The 21027-nt window shown below is 35.5% G+C and overlaps 1 protein-coding gene across 5 annotated transcripts in view; it reads left to right on the top strand.

Moving 5' to 3' along the window:
* Positions 1 to 21027, top strand: part of ACSS3 (acyl-CoA synthetase short chain family member 3) — a 136208-nt gene that overhangs the window by 62377 nt on the left and 52804 nt on the right. For all 5 annotated transcript variants that reach the window (XR_004678705.1, XM_035002064.1, XM_035002063.1 and 2 more), the window contains 3 exons: positions 4092 to 4172; positions 4250 to 4345; positions 12448 to 12599. Coding sequence is in view for 4 of the 5 variants with exons in the window: in XM_035002064.1 (XP_034857955.1) it covers positions 4092 to 4172; positions 4250 to 4345; positions 12448 to 12599 (329 nt within the window). In the remaining variant the exon portion in view is untranslated. The remainder of the gene's footprint in view (positions 1 to 4091; positions 4173 to 4249; positions 4346 to 12447; positions 12600 to 21027) is intronic.

The following is a 21027-nucleotide window of genomic DNA, read 5'->3' as shown; positions in this document are numbered from 1 at the left end:
TCAGATTTTTATAAATCAACTAAGGAAAAAAACCCACTTTTAGGATGAAGAATCCTAAACTCAAAATCTTATCACACTCAGTCTTTCTTCTTCTGCTGCTAAAACCCATATTGTTCTGTATTTTTCTTAAGTTGTGGCAACCAAAACTGCATACCACACTTGATGCAGACAGGTTCTCTTTTATGTTTTACTTTAATGGCCCCATTTATGATATTTTGTGGTTTTCCTTGTTTTCAAAGGAAGCTCATTAAACTGGAAATCATAAAGAACCATCTGGGATGATTCTGTGGTCCTATTCATGGGTGACTAATAACCAGCCTTTAATTTTACCTATGTGGATTGAAGTTTTAAAATGCCCATATACATTAAAAATGTATTATTATTGTTGTTTTGTTTGTTTTAAAAAGCACCTTTATGTCGTCTCCTTTTGCATTTTTGAGGTAGAATTCACTTTCATGTCTTTATTTGGGGTATAGAGTGTTATTCCCACCCAGAAGTCTTTCAAGTTTTCCAGTAGACTTTAAGTGTTATGGCTAATACTACAAATACCAGAACAGTATACTGGCAGGTTACAGGGCTTTTCTGACAATACATTAGTTTATCCAATGTTTTAATTTTTAAGGTAGATAGAGTACAAGTACATAAGGAAGGTAATAGCAGACATTCAAGAGAGTAAAATGCAGCATGCTTGGGTTTTAGGGGTAAGCACTGATATTGATTGTTTTTACCTCATACTCAAGATTTCAAATATGTTTTATTTATTTATTTTAAAAAAGATTTTATTTATTTATTTGTCAGAGAGAGAGACTGAGGGAGAGAGAGAGGGAGAGAGCACAGTCAGGGGGAGTGGCAGGCAGAGGGAGAAGCAGGGTACCCGCTGAGCAAGGAGCCTGATGAGGGATCATGACCTGAGCCGAAGGCAGACACTTAACGGACTGAGCCACCCAGATGTCCCTCAAATATGTTTAAAAGAGTTTTTAGTTTCTGATTTATTTTGACTATTAGAATATAATGATTTCATTTTTGAGCATGATTTATGTGTTTTCAGAGACTGAACAAAGTTTCTCTTTTGCATTTTAATTATCATTACCTGGAAAATGTGATTACAAACAAGAAACAAACAAAAAAAGCTTTATCATCTTATTTTTAGTCACATATTAATATTATAATAAAGAAATTCTCTTTTTTAACCTAATCTTTCCATTTTTATTTTACTTTCAAACTTTCTATGAAAGATCTACATGAAAGAACATGGAATTACGCAGGTTTTTTTCCTACACCATATCAAATACTCAGAAAATTGGTAATTATTACCCAAATATTTTGGAGGCAAAGACCAAATTTCAGATCTATTATCTAGATTAATGAATGGTAAAATGATACTTGACAGAAATTTTTATACTTATCCTTAAAAAAGATAAAAATAAGTGGATATCAAAGACCAATGAAAAACAGACATCACGGCTTTCCTCTATTTGCTCCATTTCAGTTGTTTTTTGTTTTTTTTTTAAGATTTTATTTATTTATTTGAGAGAGAGAGAATGAGAGACAGAGAGCGTGAGAGGGAGGAGGGTCAGAGGGAGAAGCAGACTCCCTGCCGAGCAGGGAGCCCGATGCGGGACTCGATGCGGGACTCGATGCGGGACTCGATGCGGGACTCGATCCTGTGACTCCAGGATCATGACCTGAGCCGAAGACAGTCGCTTAACCAACTGAGCCACCCAGGCGCCCCATTTCAGTTGTTTTTAATGAGAATCTTTGATGGCAACCTTTAGTTGTTTGGACATTTCTGGCTTTGGGTGGTATCAGCACAGGGAAAAATAAAAAGCAATAATTGCTAGAGCTAAAGAAATATTTTTGTTAATAGGATACTAAATTATAGATAATACTAAATTATAGATACTTTATAATTTTATTTTATTTATTATTTTTAAAGATTTTGTTTATTTATTTGACAGAGAGAGACACAGCGAGAGAGGGAACACAAGCAGAGGTAGTGGGAGAGGGAGAAGCAGGCTTCCAGCCGAGCAGGGAGCCCGATGCGGGGCTCGATCCCAGGACCCTGGGATCATGACCCGAGCCGAAGGCAGACGCTCAACGACTGAGCCACCCAGGCACCCCGATACTTTATAATTTTAAATGTTTTTTCATGCATGGTCTCATTTTTTAAGTCCCACTTTTTTGGCATCAAATGGATTTTAGCACTCACCATTTTCTGGGGAAAGCGGCATTGGTTAATAATCCTTTAAAGAAGGGTAAAGGATAAAGTCCCCTTGAGAGGGAAAGAGAAATTTGATAGTTTATTCCTTAAATTATCTTTTTAGTTTTACAAATGAATTACTACTCATGTTTTTTTCTAGCCTTTTCTTCCTTTTTATCATTCTCAGTTGATTCGTCTTACCCTTTTTACAGTATAATCTAAAAATGTACCTAGTTATAATAATATTTTGAATTATTGATAACAATGAGCTCTAAATGCAGGGACTGGTAGATGGACAGAAAATTCTAAAACATCTTAAATGAAATCATTACTGACATTACTTATCACTGTCTACCATAGTATATGGAGAGCATATTATCTATGAAAAAAGGCTTCACTTTTTCTTCTCTACAAAATGAATAAAAAATTTGCAAGTTGATGACTATCAAATTCCTCAAGGTACTGAATCATAAAAAAAGATCTCAGTAAAAGAAAGTAATGAGGGAAGTTCATGGAAGATAGTACAGAATATACTGGGAAAGTGCACGTGTGAAACCTACTGGCAGGGGACTAAGGATTTCTGATACTCCGATGGTGATCAGGAGAGCCAGCTGCATGCTAACCGTGTCATACAATGTAGAAAGTAGCTGTCAAATGCCAATGAAGCTGCATGAGACATTTGCCAAGAGGCCAGGTGTTTCCGCTGGTAGATAAAATGTGTTCCACAGCTTGATACCTGTGTTTTATTAGTGGTACCTGAGGAGAGCAGCAACTTTAGTAACTAGTGGAAAGTCAGTTTGTTTTTCATTTCTCTGATTCACGTATGCACGTTAAAGCTTCTGAGTTACGCTAGAAAGTTCCAGCTAGTAGTACGTGTATCAATTAGGGTCGTGTTTGCCTTTAGGTAAAATAATTATTTTCTGCATAGAGTAATATTAATTGCTCTACTAAAGGAAGTTTCAAAATTCATGTGAGTGAAATATAGCTTGTTTTTTTAGCAAGTATTCACTTGACCATTCTGAATATTCACATGGTTAAGCCTTTTTAAGCCAATGATGATTAATGATTATAGTGAAGCAATAAATGCAATTATTAAATTTATCATCAGCTTTTATTTATGGTGACTCTTGTGCCAGTTTTCAAATATTAATCTTGTGTTAAAGTTGAATATGTTCAATATCACGGATAGCTGCTAGAAACTGGTTAATGAAAGCCTTAATACTGTGATGTAGCAATGCCTACTTTTGCCCCAAATGTAATAGAAGGTGAATCTGTCAGCCTTAGATCCGGCCCAGGAGGATTGCTTTGTCAGAATTCCAGAATTCATCATTAAAGGATTGTTTAGCTTTAATACTATACTAGCACGATCCCCAGTATACCATTGTAATGAGGCTCCAGTTAGAATATGACTTTATTTCCTCTAAGCATCCTATTATTATTTAATAATATTAAGGGATAGCCATCCTTACGTTAGCCGGTGTTTGAAGAATACAATTACCTTTGACTTTTCTGTGCACTTAATTTTGAGAGTTTCCTTTTTTATTCTGGAAAAATGTCTGTAAATGTAATGTCATTAATTTATGTCACCCCTGGAAAAAAATTTTTATTACTTGTGGTTCTGTGAGGTCTTAAGTTTTCTTTAGAAAGTCAAGAATGGTCTGTGAAAATGGATTCTAGAAGTGAACTGATGTAGACAAATGTTTCTGTGTTTATGATTGAGGGAGCCAAATAAATATTGATGTAAATACAATTATATGAAAGCCAAAGTAGTATGTAGTTTGTAGAATATAAAATAATTTAAACAGGGACTTTTTAAGATGGATAGTGTGAAGGCAGATAATCTTTTAACCCACTGGTTGCTGATGTTGACTTCACGTTTTCTCTCCTTTAGGGTGTTGTTAGACCCACTGGGGGATATGCTGTGATGCTAAACTGGACAATGTCTTCTATCTATGGACTTAAACCTGGAGAGGTAATTGTGGCTTTAAATTCATGATACATAACATTTCCCTGGTGAACACTTACGTATTTTATTATCTTATTTTTTAGGTGTGGTGGGCAGCCTCTGACTTAGGCTGGGTTGTTGGCCATTCCTATATCTGTTATGGACCTCTTCTGCATGGGAACACAACAGTCCTATATGAGGTAATAAAATGAAATTAATACCACCTAAAGATAATTTTTTTTTACTGAAACTTTTAAAGAAGTAGTTTCTAAGTGCGAACAGAAAAATTTGGATTGGGGACAGGAGACATTTTTATATATTCTTCCAGTTAAAAATATGATTTCAAAAGAGAAAGGAATAAAGAAAAATAATAGCCAGCTTTTTAAATTGTGCTGAACAAAGCCAGTAAAAATTATATTACGAAAAACGTATACTAATCAGCTTGATGTCTATCCCTAAAGGATTTCTAGAAAGTATTATATCAAAGTTATTGCAATAGAATAAAGGTTTTTTTTTTTTTTAATAATCATTCCCTTTGAAGTAAACAAAATAAATCTCCACACTGAATACCTATAATGAATTGTGCTATAGGTAACACAAGTGTAACAGAGCTGAAAGTGCCACTCTAAGTATTTATATTTAGAAGTATTAAGCTGCATTTAGAGCTGAAGAATATACTGTTCTTGTGCATTTACCATCAGCTTTTTTTTATTTTTTGAGTTTTTTTTTTTTAAAGATTTATTTATTTATTCATAAGAGACAGAGAGAGAGGCAGAGGGAGAAGCAGGCTCCCCGCTGAGCAGAGAGCCTGATGCAGGACTCGATCCCAGGACCCTGGGATCATGACCTGAGCCGAAGGCAGACGCTTAACCATCTGAGCCACCCAGGCACCCTATTTTTTGAGTTTATTTGAAACATGATTTTAACACCATGAAAGGGGCTCAGTTGTTTGTCTTTATCCTGGAATGATATGCTCAAGAAGAGTGTAGATGTTTTACAAGTATTTTTATGTAAAAGATTAAATATAATAACTACATTCTAAAACCTTTCATCTCTACTCTGCTTTCTTTCATACACTGTGTAAACATCCTCTTTTCTTTCTGATAACAAAACAAAGCTTTTTAGACCTTTGCCCACTTCTAGATATCCCATCTTTATTTTCTTCTCCACTAAACTCCTTGAAAAAAGTACCAAATCCACACTGTGTGAATTTAATATTCTTCTAGTCACTCTGTATCCCACTCTGATGCAATTTCTGTCTGCATCACTTCCTAGAATCTACCGCAGCAGAGGTCAACAGTGACTTCATAAGTGGCCAAGTCAAAAGGTCTTCAGTCTGATTTTCTTTTCACTCTCTTGGCGCATCAACCATGCTGTTTCCTGCAAGTAATTCTCTCTCCTCTTGAGCTCCATGTCCTTTTGCTGTTTTTCTGTCTTTTTCTTCTTCCTGGTATGACTTTTCCCATGACTTTTCTTGTGTCTTTCCTTACCAGGTTAATTCCTACTAGAAGACTCTGCTTAGATGTTACCATCTTTTCAAAGTTTCCTCTTACAGCCTTTGGTTTTGTTTGGTGCCCTTTCCATGGTTCCACTGCCCCCTGAGCATATGTCTATCACTGATCACTGAGCTGAGCATACTGTTTTGATATTATCTGTTCATATCTAGTAAACCGTGAGACCCTCAAGAACAGTGCATAGCATACACTAAACACTCAATGAATGCTCATGAAAGTAAATTGAGCTCTACGCCTCTGTTCTCCTATCTCTCAGACAGCTTGACCTCCTTTTTTCTCTTGGTTTCTCTTACTTTGGTCCTAAACATTGGGGCTTATATGGGTATTATTCCTAGCCTTCTTTTCTCATTCTGCTTATATTTTTGGGGTAATCTCCATGTAGTTAGATTTAGTAGTAGTAGTTAAACCAAGGCTTCCAAGTACTCCTATTTCTGTATCAGATCTTCCTGATGAGCACCAACTTATTGTTAGCCCATCTTTGGATGTTCCATACATGGAGATGGTGAGTTCAGTTCGTGTCATCTTGAGCATAAGATGTATATGCCTAAACACCACAGAAAAATCCATGCTGTCTCTCCCCGCCCCCCAACAGCAAAAGCTGAGTTTAGACTTCACATTTATCTAGTTGTAAGGAGGAGCGGTAACCCTCCATCTTCCCATAGGGGTGTCAGAGAAGTTTGACTAGGGAGCCAAGACTTTTATCCCTGCCTAGTAGTAATGAGGACCCGTCAAACTTGCAGTGACAGTGAAGCCCATAGGGGTCTGGACTTACACCTCTCCCATCAGTAATGAGGTACCCCTCTCACTCCCTATTGGGGTCGTGTCAGAGAAGGCCATGCAGGGAGCAGTAACAGGACACTCTTACCTCCCCCAGCCAGGGAGTTATCAGTGGAAACCCACTGCTGGAAGTGGAACCCAACCAGTAGCAATGAGAAGCATTCTCCCAGTTGGGTATCAGTGGAGGCCAAATGAAGAGTCTGGATAAAAACTTTAATTCAAAAATTAAAAAAAATAAAAAGCCTTCAGAGAACTCTTGTCTCTTAAAAAACATAATTTAAACCCATTTGCCTAATACACGTGGTTGATAGTCATCTGCCTTTTGCCTATATTTAAAGTCTTATCTCTGGTTCCTGGCCTCTGACTCAACTTTCCACTTAAAAATCCTGTAATATGGGCACTTACATGAGCAGAACTGGAAGTGATTGCGTTGTTCCTGATAGTAAAATTCCACTTTTGTGCTGATCATGTTGCAGAGTGATCCTTTTTCTTAAGGGAGCAAGTTAAATATCATCTCCTCTCTGGTATTTCCTTTGCTTTCCTCAGGCCGATTGAGGTGTTCTCTGTGCTTCTGTTATACCGTCTAGATTCCTCTGAACTTGTAGATTCAGTGCTATGATACTGGAAACTGAGGACAGGGGATGTTTGTCATTTCTGTGCCCCCCACCCCGTGCCTGGCACAGTGCCTTCCAGGTGGTAATTAATCAGGGGATTAATTGACTACTTGACCGTGCAGAATATAGGGAAAAAACTTGCTTGCTCTATTAATTAAAACAAAACTAAAATAAACTGAAAATGAGTTCTGACTTGTCACCAGGCCAGCAAGTGAAAAAAGTATTTATTAACCTCTGCAAAATGATCATCCCATTTGTCCCCCCATTTTAGGTGTATTACCAAATTAATAATATTTTATTTTAGTCTGATTAGTGTTTTTTTTTTTATTTAGGAAGCTGAAATCTCCCATTAAAAAATTAAAAATACATTCTTTTTATAGTGAATAGATAACAGATCCTTCATGAACTTCTCATAGGATTAACTTTTCTAAAGAGAAAATCATATACAGCTCAGTATGTTCAAAGTTTTATTTTCATTTTTAATGAATTACAGCATTTCAAAGCTGTAAGGTAGATAGTGAATTGGTGAGTGTGATGCTATTTTTACATAATGATGAATTTTGATTTAATAAAAATTGATGTTCTGAAGTACTAGTTCATTATGTGCCCAAGTCATCTAGAGTTCATAAAACATATGCCTTATTGAATGTAAATGGTCATGAATATATGCACATTAAAAAAATCAGAATACTCATACACTTGACCTGAAGTCCGGTCAGAAACCCTTCATCTAAAAGATTAAGATATAATCCTTTCGAGCAGTAATACAACCAACAAAACCCTCAAACTGAAATTTAGCTTTCAGAAGTCTGGCAAAAAAACAGGAAGAGTGGGTGGCCTGGGGCTTTTCTTTTTGACTTTGGAGAAAGGATAATTGTATTCAGGTGCTTTGTCCTATGAATCATAATATATATGTACAGTCTGGAGTCTAGTTTATAGAGTAAGACATAAAGAATGAGGCAATTCTCCCCAATTATTTTCTCAGTGTATGGTCCCCTATAGTCAGATTTCAGTTATCAGTATATTTTTTATTTTTTAATATTTTTTTATATTCTGGATACAAGCCCTTAAGCGGCAGTAATGTTTTCAAGATTGGAACAAGATAATGTGAGTTATTGAGAGAGGAACTTTAGGGAAGAAAAAGCCCATTTTTAAAAGAGGTTGTTGTACACTCATTTAGTTCATAACTTCAAAACTCACAAAAGGGTAAAGAGTGCAAATCCCACTGTCCTCTGTTCCCCGCTGTTCAGTTTCTCTGACTTGGGAGCAGTCATTCTTCTGTGTCTAATAGTTCATTCTTACACAAGCAATGCCCCATCCTTTATTTTCATACAAATGGCATCATCCAAATGATAGGCACGCTATTCTGCATTTCACTTTTCTTTCACTAAATATTATACCCTGGGGACCTGCTTATGTTATAACAAGTCTCAAGTTTAGATGTTGCATGCTCAAACTTTCAGCCCTCGGTAAAGACACAGGCATGTAGTAGAGATTCAACAGATGCTATTGCCAGTTTCATCCCACTTCCAAAATAAACAAGCCAGCACTGCTGCACCTGTCTGCTGAAATTAAATTCAGAACTAGTCTATAACGGATGTTGCTGTCTTCACCTGAGAACTGCAGTACAAACATGCCTTCGGTGATATTCTCAGAAGTAGTGTTCAAAGAGACCAGATGTATTTTTAATCCTGCCACAAAAAGAGGCAGAAACCTCAGTTAACTTGGAAATTTTTATGTCAAAATCCGAGAAACTACAAGTAGCTTTGACACCAAGCCTTTGGATAAACCGAAATCATAGGATTAATAAAGCAGTGATTTTTTTTGCTCAAAGATCTAACTTTGGTGTTTAAGCTTGTCTTTGTCTTGGTAAGGTGCTGTCTTTCACTACTTTCCAGTGCTGTCACTGAACCTCAGTAGGGATTATGTGAGAAGCTGAGACATCACCTGGTTTTCTAACTCATAGTCTATCATCTCTGATTCCTTAAAACTTAACACATTGAATCGTAAGTGGTAGAAAATCATATGTGCAACTGAATCTTCAGGAATTTATCTGTCTTGGTTTCTATGCTTTGTACCATCACTAACCACATTATAAATATTAGCAGTTGATGTTTTATAAATCTCTGGGGTTAAAACTTCATGATTTATAACAGCCAAAAGCTTAGAATCTCTGCTGTGCCATCGTAGGGATTGCTTTTTGCTTTTGGTTTCTGGGCAGCAACGGACACTTTAGCCTTTAGTTTGGGCAAAGGGAATAAAAGCAAACGGCAATGACATCGATTTGAGTTTTGAAGGGTTTTTAAGTTATTGTTACCTTTTAGCCACATTACTGCTTTCGGTGTGTATGTTTGTTAAAAATCCCCACAGTTTTAGAATCTTCCTCCTTTTCAGTTGAATAGTGTTTGGCTGTTGTTCCTCACTGAATATACAAGTTCTGGAATCAGTCACTTTCTCCAGGCAACTCAGTGTGGTTAGTGTGTTATTGGTTATTTTTAAACAGTACTGTAAAGGGATTATATTGCCTGCGTGTGCACGCACGTGTGTGGATGTAACAAGCTTGCGTATGTGCAGGAGGGCAGGGGAGAAGAGTATTCAATAAAACCAATAAGCCATTGAGTCACTAAATTCTAAAATAGTGAAACATAGCATCGGATAATTCTGTGGGAATGGACAATAAAATGCAAAAATCTGAACCTTTTTGAGCTCAACTAACTTACAAACGAATAAGGTGAGATTATATACATCACTTCCTTCCGTGTCCTAATAGGAATGCTATGTTATCATGATTTTTATGCTCAATAAATAGAATATTGATGAAAATGTATTTGGTGTGGATCAGAATTGCAATACTAATTATTATATTATTTATAAAAAGATATGGTAGAGTTTTTAACTAATATTTCTAATGTTTAAGCTGTCATTATCATTAGACATAATTAATTGAAGGCATTGTAAAATACATCAAATTGTGTCCTCTATGTAGGTAATCATGGTATAGCATTTTGTTATGGCACTAATATCCCCCTTTAGTGAGTATATTATCTTTGTCCCATGACACTGGAACTGTAGTAGAATTCAGTTCCAATTGGCTATAAAATATCTTTCTTCAGTGGATGTCAAACTACTTTAAAATATTATCTCAGTGCTTTTAGCTTTCGAGGAAATATTGGAAAAGTGATTTATTCTTATTTAGCGGGCAAGAAAATGGCAGCATAGACAGGGAAAGTCAATTGTATAAGGTCAGTTAATAAATCATCTTTATGTGGGTGAGATCAAGTTTCTGAAGTCACAATCTAGTACACCAGGGACTGAACATCTGCCTAAGACAGATAGAAAAAGTAAAAGTCAAATGTTTACCTTACTTGGTTCAAAAGAATATACCTGCTGGTTCATTTTAGACTGATGTGCTCAAAGCTTCAAAATTTGTGAGTCCAGTTATGTATATGAGTTGCCAGATTATATCTGGCAGCTTTTTATACTGTATTAACATGTTGACCTGTATGAGGTGATAATGGAATAAATTGAAATCAAGTGTTTTGGGATAGTTGTGATGATAAAAATGAATTTCTTTTTGCAATAAATACTTCGGTTTTAAAAGAGCAAGAGAAAAAGCAACAGAATATAAGAAAGAGGTTATATTTTAAAAAAAGAAAATATACTTACATTAAAGAATATTAAGGGTAATCATTAAAAAAAAAAAAGAAAATACAAATTAATAATGCCCTATCCAAGATCCAAGTAGATGTAGATGTAGAAATTCATGAATAGCTGTGGTCGGCCTCTTCTTATCATCTGTTCATTTATTATTCTCTGTTGGGGGAGATCTCTGTTTGCTACTAGCAACTTCTTTCCTCTTTTTACCTTATCAGTATTTCCCAAGTGTGTTTTCCAGAATATAAGATCCATGAGATATGCATATAGGGGCTGTGGACAGAGAAGTTTAGGAAAGATTACATATAGTAGCTATCTTTTGGGAATTCCTAATGTTCTTTAACACTTTAAAGTCTTCAAGGAATGGTTGAAAATCAGAAACCTTTTCTCCTTTTTTTATCCCAACCCCTTCCAAAAGGATTTAACTGTGAAATATATATGTAATACATATATATTTTTTTAAACATATACATATATTAAAATTCCAGGAACCTTGCTTTAGAATCAAAAGACAAAGTAGCAGTGATGAGAATGGTTTGAGGAATAAGGGGATATAGTTGGGCCAACATAGATTCTATGGAACACTTGGAATTTTTGTAGAATCACTGATTTATGTATGCTATGTTCATTTTCCATTTCAAATAAACATCTATTAAAAAATGCTTTGGGGAGCGCCTGGGTGGCTCAATCGGTTAAGCAGCCGCCTCTTGATTTTGACTCAGGTCATGATCTCTCAGCGTTGTTAGATCCAGCCCCACATCAGGCTCTGCGCTCAGCATGGAGCCTGATTGGGATTCCCCACCCCCCTGCCCCTCCTCACTGTGTGCTCTCTCTTTCTAAAAAAAATAAATAAATAAAAAATGCTTTGTGTCCTTTTGATTACATATTCTATAAAAATTGTTAGATTTTTATTCATGGATTTTCCATTGAATTTGTAAAATATCATTTTGAAGGAAAACATACATTTGGGGATATCTTACTGAAGTTTTTTTAAGTCATAGAAGTTGCTTTCCTTGGAGTGAGGCATTTAATTGAAAAAGTCATTGTTCAGAAATCACTGTGATTCAATATTTTTCTCTTTTCCCAAACACTTTGAGAATTGTTGTTGTCACTTATATTTTTTTAAGATTTTATTTATTTATTTTTAGAGAGAAAGAGTGTATGAACTGGGGGAGGGGCAGAGGGAAAGGGAAAAAGGGAACCTCCTGCAGACCGCACTGAGCAGGGAGCCCAATGTGGGGCTCCATCTCACGATCCTGGGATCATGACCTGAGCCAAAATCAGGAGTCCACCGCTTAACCGACTGAGCCATCCAGTGCCCCTTATTGTCACTTTTAAAAGTAATTATGAAAAAGAGTGTTCAAGTTAGAAATTCACAGCAATCATATTTGTCATTTGGTCTACCACCCAAAACAAGGTATTTAATTTCTTGGCTAACGGAAGACTGTTTTATATTATTAAATTGAATGTGATATATATTTCCTGTCCTTTATCTTTTGAAGCTGAAGAAAGGAACAACTGCAGTTTGAAAAGCTTTTAGGATGATGTAATGGAGCAAATGGCCTCTCTGAAGCCTGGGCATTGGTTTGTTTTATTTATGATACAACGTGGGGATATTTTAAAACCAAGATTTGTTGAGCACCCCATTTTATTAATACCGCTGTGTTAAATGTATAAGTATTGAACTGTCAATGAAATATGAGACCTTTTACCCAGTGACATTTTAAATGAATCTCCTTGTAGGGGAAGCCTGTGGGAACACCCGATGCTGGTGCTTATTTCCGCGTGCTCGCGGAGCACGGAGTTGCTGCCTTGTTCACAGCACCGACTGCAATTAGAGCCATCCGTCAACAGGACCCTGGGGCAGCCTTGGGGAAGCAGTACTCTCTGACAAGGTGAACTTGGGATGCACAGGGCAAATTACATTAAAAACTGCAATCAGAATGAATAACGGAACATTATATGGTTTTTTTTGGGCACTGCGATACCTCTATGGAAAGAGCCAGAAGATTCTGGATGTTATTAAGAATGACTGTTCTAAACATAGCTTTAAATTAGAATTTTAACCATACTATGAATATTTTTTAATACCGTATTGTGTTTATTTCAGTTCAGATCTTACCAAAATATTTCTCTTTTTTAAACCACCGTGCTCACATTTTCCTTAAAGTAAAATGCTGACTATGGCTTAAAATGCATTTATACATATATAAGAGTATCTGACTGTCTTTTGAAAATAGAATAATAGTGTAAATAGAAGGAAAATATTATTTGATTTCGTATATAGAGATCAAATGTGAAAATTATAGTCCGAGTTAGTGTGGTTGAAAGAGTGGAGGAAATTGTTTTTCTGTTGTTTTGTAATAATAGGCCCTGAATAGTTTAAATATTTTTTACTGGTTTATTGACATCCATTTCAGTTTAATGATATGTATATTCGAAGATAATTATAGCAATTTGTATCTTCAAGGCAGTTTCCAGCATCAGTTCTTTTTGAACTTGTTTGAAATTGGTCCCTGCTCTCATCAACTAAAAAAAGGATTTTGTAGTTTCTTCAAGTCAAAAAATGGCTTTGAATGATTGTTTTGAATTTTTTTAAGTTAAATGCCAAGTGTTAGGAATTTTATGTTGTGAAAACCCAAAGAAGGAGTCAAAATAGATATCATATACTGATTGCAGGTGGAAGCAAGAAGCTTTCAGTTTGGGCAGTCAGTGATTTTGTTTTTGGTTCTTGTCCTTCTGTTTTTCTGTTTGATGAGAAATTAGATCTGAATCTACATAAAATTTTACTCATAATCTAAAGAATACACTCTTTAAAATAAAAGTGTTCATAAAATGAACCTTCCATTACAGTATTTCTACTCACCCTCAGTTTGTCCCTTCATTTACTACATTTCAATTGTATTTTCTCCATTTCAGCCAAAAGAATAGAAAAGTAGATTTTGGTAAGAACATCTTAGGCTATATACAGCTTCCATGGCTTAGACAGTTCTGGGAAATTTTGAAGAAACCGTGATTGTGGTTCTTTGCATCGTCTCCTTCCTAACAAATGCATTCTGATTGCAGGGTGTGACGTTGTGTGACCTGCAAGCCAAGGAAGGTCTCTTATTTGCTACACCATCTTTTCCCATTTGTACATGGGTTTTAGACGTTATCCGTTACTGTGAAGGCAGGAACCATTTCTAATTTTATTAACGTAGAAAGCATCCAGTAGTACTGAATGCCTATTATATCATCACTTTTTTTTTTTCAAACTAATACTAATATGGAGTATGAGATCTTAGTGTAAGAGAAATTGCAGTAAGTTCCCCCTGATAATGCCCTTCTGTCTTTAGGCCCCTAAGTTATTCGTGATGGCATGCACATATGTTTTTAATAGATATTTAATGACGTAGACTCTTCCGACACCCTCAATTCTTCAAATCACTACTGTTAATAAATGCAAACATTTGCTGATTACCTACTATGCTCCAGGTATAAGCAGTTTAAGTTTCTCTCATTCAGTTATCACAATAAGTAGGAATTGTGATTATCCTCATTTTACAAATGAGTAGTATTAGGACCAGAAAGTTTAAGAAACTCTTTGGAAAGAAACTAACTCAAGCAGTCTGACAAGGGCCCACATTCTTCACACAGACATATTCTTCTTATGAGAGATAGTTAAGAAACTCACTTGATCCAGAGATTTTTGTCACTCATGGGATAAAAGCAGCTTTTACCTCTTATATATTTTTAGCTTATTCAAATAATACCTTCACTGAACTTCTTTGATAGATTCTGACTTGTGAACTAAGGGGATGTTGGACCTCAAAAATCCAACTATCTGATTTTAAAAACAAGGAAACCAGAGTCCAAAAAAGTTAAGTTTGGGTTAGAGGCAGAATAAAAACCAGGACTCAAGTCTTTTCACACAACTATACCTTTCGTTTTATATTTATGTTCAAGACATTTCATTCTTACTTAGTGAACTGACATTCACCAGGTATTATAATTGCAGGCTCATGATTGATCTGCAGAGCTTGCTTTCTCTCTTCTCTTATAGGACATTTCAAATGATGAAAATGTATTTTTAAGATGGTTACATATCTCATTAAAGATTGTTTTAAAATAAATTTGGAGATTTGCCAAAGATTTTGCCTCCCAAAGCAAATTTCAGAAGGTATTCTGAAATAGGCAACTAAGCAGAACTATGAATTCCTTTTATCATAGATGATTAGAAGTCAGAAGAACAAATTAGAGGTCATCTAGTGCCAACATCTCATTTCACAATTGAGAAGATGTTGTCACAAAGAGGTGAAGTGACATGCCCAGGACTACAGAGCTACCCTGCAGCAAAGCTGGGATGAAGCAGTACCGTGTGCTATAGTTAAGATTCTCGCTCTGGAGTTAGACACACTGGGTTCAAGTCTACCATTTACCGGTTGTGTGACCTCAAGAAAGTTACATAGCCCCTCTGTTCTTTTTGCTGTTTTTCTTTTTTTGCTCTCCCTCCTCCTCCCTCTTCCAGAACATAAGTATAGTAATAGTGTAAGAACATAATGAAATTAAAAGGCGTATTATCCATGCAAAACACTTGGAACAGTTTAACATAGACTGTCATTGCTCTTATCATTATTATTATTTTGCTTTCTAATATACTGCTCTTCTTTCTCACATCATGGTGATTTATTTTCCCATGATCTGCCAGTTCAATCTTAATCAAGTTAGAAAAATTCAGTTCTGCTACTTCCATTCAAGGTATCAAAGTCCCTAATACTCAGATGCAGCCCTTCTTTTCCAATTGCATAATAATGAGGGATAATGCAAAAAAAAAAAAAAAGCAGAGCACCAGAGATGAGCTCAAAAATAAAGTAAACGTATCTGTGGATTGGAAATAGAATCGATCTGCAAAGTAGTAAGCGGGGCTGAAGCCAGAGGCTTGGCAGGTGTGCAAGCAGGCTTTGGCAGCAGAGTAGAGGCTCAGTATTCCCCTGTTTTGATTGTGGGGTCAGAGTCAGCTCAGTGGGGCATTCCACCTCACACATGACAGGAGATTGATAATAATAGTGAGAGGGTGTTTTCTGGGACTGGGACTTAGCGCAAGCTTTGGTCTAACGGTCTGAATGAGACAGAGAACAGCCCAGCAACTGGAGACTGAATGAAACCGCCCACCCGCTGTCCTAGAATAGGATCTGTGATATCCTGAGTATCACTGTGTGTCAGTAACAATTCTGGATCATCACTGCGACATTGCCTCACTGGGGGATAGCTGCATCACCCACAAACCTATTGGACAGAAAGGTGAACATAGGAGAGGGAGCAAGAGATAAAAATAACAGCAAAGAACCTCTTTTCCTTCTTCTTAAGACACTGGTATAAGAGCAGGGATCAACAAACACACTAATGAAGTTGAACAAAGGATCGCATTGCTATGGAAACCTGATTTACAGAGGAGGTAGCTTAACAGATAAGTGGAAGAAGGATAGACCCTTAAATAAATTGGTACTGAAACAACTGGCTATATATATATAGAAAAATTGAATTCCCTACCATATACTCTACACAAAAATAAATTTCAGCTGGATTCAAGGCCCTAAAATTGTAAAACAAAGAATTAGTACTTTCAGAAGAAAATGGATAAATATTTTAATATATTTTTTAGTAGGGAATGACCATTTAAAGCATAAATCACAAATCACTAAAGAAAATACTGATGAAATTTACTACACTAAAAGGAATAATCGCCCATCAAAAGAATAAACAAACTTAAATGATGAATTATTCACCCAGAGAAGATATTTGCAACATATATAACCATTAAACAATTAGTGTACAGAAGATATAAAGAACTCCTACAAATCAATAAGAAAACACACAATCCAATAGACAAATGGGCAAAGGATATAGACAGTCAGTTCATGGAGAAGACGAGGGCAGTCTAAAACATTGAAAGAACTTTAATGTCACTAATAAACAGAGAAATAACATTTTCCTCCCATTGTACAGGCAAAAAGTTAAAATATCGAACAGTAATACTTGCTTGCAGGTTATAAAGCAGCAGAATGGTTTTTACACTACTATGGAGAAATATCTAGTAATATCAGTTGCTCCATGCACTCAATATGCCCCATGACCAAACTCGTATTAATATGGAGGGATGAGAATGAGAAACTCACAAATGCGAACAACAACTTGAAGGTTCTTAACAGGGTTGTTTCAAAACAAAACAAAATATAAGCAATTACATGTATAGTAAAAACATAATGGAAAATAAATTAGGTACTATGGTGTATTAATTCAACAGGATGTTTAGAAGTGGAAATCAACCAGAACTTCAGGTATTAGCATGAATAAATGTCAAAAAGCATAATGCTTTTGAGTATAAAAAGCAAGTGAAAACTGATTGTGTTTCTCTTACATATAGTAAGAAAAATTTGAAAAATTACAAAAACCATATTGTCTTGTTTATGTATATGCAAACAGGCAAAAAACAAAATAAATGTGTGGGAATGAAAACCTCTGAGTAGTGCTGGTTACTTCTGAGGCGGTATGGCTAGTGGGATGGTGAAGAGAAATGAGATTTAAGAAGGGTTTGGAGAGAATTCAGTTGAGTCAATAATATTTTATTTTCTAAGTGACATAAATATGACAATGATAAAAGTAGGAATTATGCATAAAACTGGGCAGTATGGACATAATGAGTCCACTATATTATCATCTACTCTTGTCCTGTTTCTCAGGGAAGTTAAAAATCTCATAATAAAAAACTCTTCCCATTTTGTTTATGTGCTCATTTGACATGAAATCTATGAACCACTTCAGAAAATCAAGAATGTCATACTATGGATGCGTATTCATAAGTGGGAGAAGTGGGCTAGGGTATGTAAGTGTACACGCTTTGCTACTCTCTTCATTTGGTCTAACATGGCTGCCATCACCTAAACAAATAATTTTGCTACTTCAGTGACCACCACTATTAAAATTTAAAAGAATAAGAAAACCTACACACAGAAACAAAATTTGTTCAAAGTTATCAATCCTTCTTTTTCAAAAGCTTTCAGAGATATCCTACATCTGACTCACTGCTCCAAATATGTGGTCCTCTGAGTCTCACAGTGACAATGACCATACGTTGGCTGTCCTTGGGTATGTGATGGGTTGTGGATGAGCGATTCAGATATCCAGCTTTCGTTATTGAATCTTTTTTAAAACTTAGTTGCCAATTATGACCATGGTAGTTGAATCAGAAACATAAATAATTTAAAGCCATTATTGAAGAAGTGAAGTAAAATTTTAATAATTTATACAAGATAGAAAAATATTACATCTCTCACTGTATTTTTATTTATTTATTTATTTAATATAAAGATTTTATTTATTTATTTGACAGAGAGAGACACAGCAAGAGAGGGAACACCTGGGTGGCTCAGTCGTTGAGCGTCTGCTTTAGGCTCAGGTCGTGATCCCAGGGTCCTGGGATCGAGCCCCGCATCAGGCTCCCTGCTCGGCAGGAAGCCTGCTTCTCCCTCTCCCACTCCCCCTGCTTGTGTTCCCTTACTTACTGTATTTTAAAGCTTACTGCTTTTTCGTATTTCATTGGCCATTTGAAGATTCTGTTTTGTGAAATGTTTATCCAAATCTTTGGCACATTTTAATTTTCTTTTTCTTGTTGAGTCGGACTTTTCATATTCTTCTGATCCAAGTTCTTTATTGACTATATGTATTACAAATAATCTTCACCTTCTGATTTCAATTTCTCTTTCCCATTAGTGATGACTTTTGATAAAGAGATATGCCTTTTCGGGACGCCTGGGTGGCTCAGTTGGTTAAGCGACTGCCTTCGGCTCAGGTCATGATCCTGGAGTCCCGGGATCGAGTCCCACATCGGGCTCTCTGCTCAGCAGGGAGTCTGCTTCTCCCTCTGACCCTCCTCCCTCTCATGCTCTATCTCATTCTCTCTCTCAAATAAATAAATAAAATCTTTAAAAAAAAAAAGATATGCTTTTTCATCAGTATTTTTTTCAATTTGTTTCTTGCTTTTTAAAATCCTACATAAGACATTTTGCCTATTTGAAGGTCGGAAGTTATTCCTCCGTGTCATTTTCTAGAGGCTTTATTGTTTTACCTTTCATATAATCTACCTGGTTTGATTTTTGTGTATGCAATGAGGTAAGGGGTCAAAATCCATTTTTTTCCCTTATATGTATCCAGTTAATCAAGTTTCATTCATTTAAATGGCCATCCTTTCCAACTGCTCTGTATACTACTTTTGTCATAAAAGTGTCCACAAATACTTTTTTTTTCCTTGCTTCAATTCTGTTTCATTGATTGGCATAATTGCCTATATTTGTGCTGCTCTCACATTGTCTTTATCACTATAGATTTATAACACATCTTGATATGCAATAGTAGTAGTAATAGCAGTACATCATTTGTTCTTTGCTTTTTAATCTTGGCCCATTGTATTTCCATACATGTTTTAGTATTAGCCTATCAGTTTACACATGCACATACACACACACACACACAAAACTAGAATTTTGAGATTACTTTGAATTTATAGATTGATATGATAAAAACTGACATGTTAATATTGAGACTTCAATTCATAATCATAGTATATCTCTTAATTTATTTAGGTCTTTAATTTATGTTCTTTTGTTTATTGTGTGAAAGATACATTTTTTTGATTTACTTTAAGAAATTTAATTTTATATCAAAGTATACTTAGCATACAGTGTTATATTAGTTTCAGGTTTACAATACAGGTGATTCAACAATTCTATACATTTCTCAGTGTTCATCATGATAAGTGTACTCTTGATCCTCTTTATCTATTTCACCCAGGCCCCCATAAAGTATGGATTCTATTTCATTTGATTCAAACTGCTTCTTAAATTTGTGACTTGATGGCTTTCATTATTTTTAGAAACTTTCATCCATTATCCCTTCAAATATTGCTTCTATCTAATTTTCCCTTCTTAGACATTGATACTTTAATGACACTTTAGAACTTCTTACCATATTATCTATATCTCATAGACTCTATGTTTTTTCTCCTTTATGCTTTTCAGTAGCAGTTTGATTATTCTCTTTTAACTTATATTTTGGATTTTCAATCCTCTGTTCAGTTGTATCTAAATTTTTTTTCAGTTTCTAAGTTTGTATTTTTGTATCTTTAAGTTCAAAGATACTTATTTGATTCTTATAATTTCCAGTTCTTGGCTGATGTTATACAAATATTTCATGGACATATTCAGAATTATTGTAAAGTCTGTGTCTAATTACAAGAATATCTGATTTTCTCTGTGATTTCTTTTTTTTTTTTTTTCGATATCTCTTTTTCCTTTGCATGTTGGTCATATAGCTTTCTATCCTGATAGACCATCATGTGTTACTTTGATACTCTGGAGTTGTTAAGGTCCCACAGAGTAATTCTTATTTTGGCACATAATTAGCATAAGGGAAAATCACTTTGATCCAGTTAGGGATTTAGCTAACTTGAAGCTAGACTTCAGTATTTGAGAAGGCAGTTCCTTTTCAGTTTATCTCTGTTGGTAGGATATAAATCTTCAGGCATTTCAGCTAAAATCCTGAGTGTTTTACACACCTCCCCTTTCCACTGTGGGTCTTCTGAGTTCCAGTTTTCCTTTCCCAAGAGATTGTGATGGTAGGAATTGCTGTTCATTTTCTAAGCCTCTCAGACAGTTTTTGTTCCGTTTCTTGGTTTTTCAACCACTATTTTCTTTGGCATATATACTAAAGGGAGAAAAGCAGCACGTCAACGTCAGACATCTCTACATTTTTTTCTTTGGGATCTTAATGCTTCCAGGGCTCATTACCCTTGTAGTTCTCTGATACCTTAAAGAGATGTTTCTTTTTTACATTCTGTCTGGCTTTTCTGGTTGTGCTTGAGGGAGGGATTGGTGGACAAAATGCTAGTAGGTCCTTGACAGAGTGACAAATGCATGTGTAATACTAACGCTAGTGTCTTTACATTTTAAAAGTGAATTCTAGTGGGGAGCAAATGGAGGAAAATAGAATGAAGGAAAAATGGAGATAACCTCAGGGACACTGGTGGCAAAAGTAATGATGTTCGGTGAACTAGGAGTTGATGAGGCATCGCTGAAATAATCTCTTTATTTAACTTCTTTTGGAACAAGTGAAGAGTAATTTTCACTTGTTTGGTAGTTTATGGAGCTTGAAAGAAATACTCATTTTGGTTTTCTTCTCGTCCTAATTTATTACCTGAAAATTCATCAGAATTTATCTTTAGCTTTTTATCCATTTCTATGCAGCTTCCTTTTTACTTGGAACTAAAATTAATTTGACAGTATTACCTTT

This window comes from Mirounga leonina, unplaced genomic scaffold (genome assembly GCF_011800145.1).
Source record: "Mirounga leonina isolate KUSES-001 unplaced genomic scaffold, KU_Mleo_1.0 Mir_126, whole genome shotgun sequence".
NCBI lineage: Eukaryota > Metazoa > Chordata > Mammalia > Carnivora > Phocidae > Mirounga > Mirounga leonina.
Note: the sequence above shows the minus strand (reverse complement) of the source record. Positions and strands in the feature narration are given on the sequence as shown.